The sequence below is a fragment of the Clupea harengus genome, chromosome 11 (assembly GCF_900700415.2).
Source record: "Clupea harengus chromosome 11, Ch_v2.0.2, whole genome shotgun sequence".
In the NCBI taxonomy this organism is placed as follows: Eukaryota; Metazoa; Chordata; class Actinopteri; order Clupeiformes; family Clupeidae; genus Clupea; species Clupea harengus.
This window is the reverse complement of record NC_045162.1, coordinates 15,653,155-15,657,123: the sequence shown is the minus strand read 5'-3', so window position 1 is coordinate 15,657,123 and position 3,969 is coordinate 15,653,155. Positions and strand designations below refer to the sequence as shown.

Sequence of the window (3,969 nt, the reverse complement as noted above, 5' to 3'; positions counted from 1 at the left end):
CCCTCAGTCGGATGTTATCACCTTTGTTCCAGTGCATTATGTTAGCTGCTTTTCAAATGGCAGAAACGTTATGTCTTCCTGGCATTGTGTGGTTTTAAAATACTCTAACAGAGTTTTTCAAGTATCGCTACCATCACAACTTTGGCTTGGTTTGCCGAGCTCAAAAAGAAAGTGTTACTGCGCTAAAATAGTATTACAAAAAGTCTGATTTAGTGTATGACACCTGCATCATGTCTATCATAGCAAACGTTATGCTTCAGCATGCCAGTATCTTCCATAGACAACACTGAGGTCATGACCTCTGTATTTTTAACAGGGGCAATTCTAGGAGTTGAAGGGGCTTAGCACAGACCTGTAGGGGGGTCCGGGGGCAGGAACATTATTTTTAATTCTGGCAGTTAGCGTTCTTTTTATCGTTATGCTGCCCTAAATCCACTCCACTGCCCTTTACGTGGACAGCGAGAACCACCCCGTCACAAGGAAAGACAAGGAATGGACCTTAACATTTACTGAGAGAGAGTATCCCGCGCCTGTCTAAACAAAAAGAAGAGAAAAAGAACGATGAGACAGTTCTTGGAAAGGAACGAAGCCGTAAGATCTGGCTCCCTTCAAAGAGCCACTGTTCCCATCACTAAGACAGAGGCAGTGAGTTTAAAGACAGCCTATGGCATGCTGGGCCTGTCATCTGTCTGACTCATATGAACATCACCCAATCCATTATGCCACATTGCTTTTCTACATGAAAACATTTCTATGCTAGGTCACACTGTGACAGGACATAGACATCGCCATAGGTTACCCATAAAAACTCGTTGATAACAGAGAAACCATGTTTTAATATAGAGGTTTTTATAGACCCAAAATGTGCTTTTTGATCAACAATACCAAATTATTTTTGACAGCTTAAATGGATTATCAAAATGACAGTTGAACATATCTAGGGCTATTTTTTATTATCCTTATTTTTGTAAAAAAAAAAAAAAAAAGCAAATTGAGATCCAGGGCTATTTATAAAACATTTGGGTCTGTAGCCCCAGATACCAAGGCCTAATGACGCCTATGGTTTCAGATATTTCTCTATATAAAAATAAAGCAGACGACTGAGATCGCAGTGTTATGTGAGGTGATTTTAAACATGTGGTTTTAGATATACATGCATGCAACCTACAATATGAGGTGCATACAGACACCTTTGACCCCAGTATTTTGAAAATCCTGCCTACCGCCTTGTGTTTAAAAACTGAAATAATAGTAGATTTGCCTGTGTTATATGTGGATAACCTTCAGTGTGCCATATAGAGAATCCCTTCAGCTCTTTTGCAGCTCTTTTGCAGTTGCCGGTTATAGTGTTCTAACTAAGTCCGATCTCCAATTGCCATTAGTAAAATTTCAGACCCAAAAAGATCTTACTACAGGGCCCAGGTTGAAAAATCCCAAAGTTTCCCTTTAAGGACCACTGGAGCTGTTAAAGGGGATTGACAAACTTGTTTTTGGCACCGACAGTAGACTTCTCATGGCTTTCATTCTTGACATTGGAAACAGAAAGCTGTAAGCAAGCAAACCATTACATGATTGATTTAACCTGGTAATGTTGGCCCTGTTTTCCAAATGATCAATTCACTTAACTATATGTAAAAATAACTGTCTTTGTACACTTTCAGATTAAACCACCAGGTAGAATGCATAAAAAGAGTGAATACAGGCAGCACATGTTATTTAACTTCTTTCAATGTGACAGTTTCAGAACTGTTACAATATGAAGTTGTGATGGGTGTGAGTGTGTAACAGTTTAACACCAAAATGGCAATGTGAAGTCGAGGACTGCAAAAGCATCATTCACCTGCTCTGAAGGCGAGTGGGGAGGGGGGAGAGATCCCAGGTCCTTCAGGTGTCGGTTTGTCTCTTTAGCCAGCTGGTTTGTGTAATGCTGCACCTGCTGACTGCACCAGCACAAAATTAAGTCCGTCAAAACGCATGTGACAATAACAACAGTGGTACTGGTATCACAACACCGATGCATCAGAAATCAGAAACAATGAAACATATCTAACACCCATTACATGAAACATTAGAAACCCTTTGACAAAAATAATGCGCCTCTCTGGGTAAGATTCCTGGAAAATTAGATGGAACATTTTTATACAAAGCTTTGCATCATTGTTATTGTCATCAAGCAATAGAATCAGAAGAGTAGTGGCTCATCTACAGGCATATCCTGTGTGGTAAATGACACTCACAGCCTCTCCTGAAGCTCAGGTGTGTCCTGTCTCGTCCCCAGCTGGTACAAGATGGATTTCATCTGGCCAGCTGTGTTTCAGAAAAACAAGCAACACCAGAAGCGTTCAAAGGTTCAGTTGTAATAGGTTGTATTAACTATAATTTGAAACCAGTGGGTTGTGGTTAATTAAATACTCTTAATATACTGTATATGACCCCATGACGTGTGCCCTGTGTGTGTGTGTGTGTGGTGGCGGTGGAAGGCACTTATATTTTAGTATTGCCAACTAAAATTAGAAGTGATCATGATGGGAAATCAAACAACTATGTCAGGGATTATGTATTTTTTTTTCTTCTAATCTCAAAACAAGCGATGTTGTGGCTGCACAATGACGTCCAATCAGACAAGTTTCGCGGAGCATGGATTGTCACTCACTGTTCTGGGTGATTTTCTGGATGTTGGTGCTGCATGTTTGAATGAGGTTGTTGAAATCCCTTGGTTGCGAGCGGTAGCTGTCTGCCCTCCCGTATGACATAATTGCGGCTACGTCAGACAGCCACAAATTGTAAGAGGCAGAGCAGCTGTTCCTGTGGCACAAATTGGGATTATCAATGTTAACCGTCAGATATGTCACAATTAACATCAATAAACGTAAACACACAAAACTCTGATGGGAAGATGATGTTCTAAAAATAGAATTGTTACTCTGCCATGGCCTAGATTTGTATGCCTACCCTAACGACTCGTCCTCGCTGTCATAACTTGTTTACAGTCTGCGCCGGTATAAACACTGATACAGGACGCGTCAGGGTAACTATAAACATTAAACATATAACATTCAGGCTGTTTTGTGGTCAACGGCCGAAAATCGTTTGGTCCTTTATTTGCAGGCGTTGCCATGAGCCTAAGCTGCAGACTAACAATAACACTCTGTTGGATGCTGAGACAACCCTTCTAAAAGTATAATCTAAACATTTACACTACAGAGGCAACTATGAGTTCCTAAGGGTGATATCGAAGGCAACTATAATAGCCTTTCGTCTTTATTTCACTATTTGTTCCAGCCTCAAGAAGTCAGAGGGTTGTTCTCTCCGTTATAGCACTCGCCAAGACGGATGACAATAACAGTTCTGTGACAGAAATGTAATGCTTTGTCAAACAGCTACAAATTACACAAAGCTCATGATGGCTAATTCAAGACTCTAGATTCTAGCAGGACGCGCTGTGAAAATATCCTGCTTCCTCATGTGTTGCGCGCTGATAGCATCCCAAGTCTCCTTTACCGCTCGAGCATCAACTCACATCAGTTTCTGGGTGTTTCTGCCGTTAGACAGGTGATATTAACACGAGCACCAGCCAACCTAAATCTAAAAGGGTATCATTAAATTGAATATAAATATCTTACTGTAAGCGCTTGATGTAGAAACGACGGTCTTCTCGTTTCACCTAGTTTGTAGTATAAGAGCGTTCTCTAAACCCAGCCCTTGGCCCGCTACGTCACACGCTGGTGACATTAATCCGCACGCATGCTGGGATGTTGGCTTTCCAAAACGGCTAAATGTTTTGCTGAAGTCAATTTTTCACATAGTAGTATTACAGACCATGTTTTTTTTTTCTCTAAGGCGCAAGCATTTTAAGTAATTTCCATCGACTGGAATATTCACAAAAAGACAACAGGCTTAACCTAAATGTAGGACAGCAGTCAAAACAAACTTGGGAATGTCTTTTTATCAAGTTTTCCTTAAATATTT

The 3,969-nt window shown here is 40.7% G+C and overlaps 1 protein-coding gene across 1 annotated transcript in view; it reads right to left on the bottom strand.

Annotated features, from left to right (window-relative positions):
* Positions 1-3,743, bottom strand: part of stx12l (syntaxin 12, like) — a 7,858-nt gene extending 4,115 nt beyond the window's left edge. The window contains exons 1-4 of the mRNA XM_031576279.2: positions 3,624-3,743; positions 2,654-2,805; positions 2,238-2,307; positions 1,841-1,940 (exon numbers count right to left, since the gene is read on the bottom strand). Coding sequence (XP_031432139.1) covers positions 1,841-1,940; positions 2,238-2,307; positions 2,654-2,753 — 270 coding nt within the window. The 5' untranslated portion in view covers positions 2,754-2,805; positions 3,624-3,743. The remainder of the gene's footprint in view (positions 1-1,840; positions 1,941-2,237; positions 2,308-2,653; positions 2,806-3,623) is intronic.
* Between the last annotated feature and the right edge of the window lie 226 nt (positions 3,744-3,969).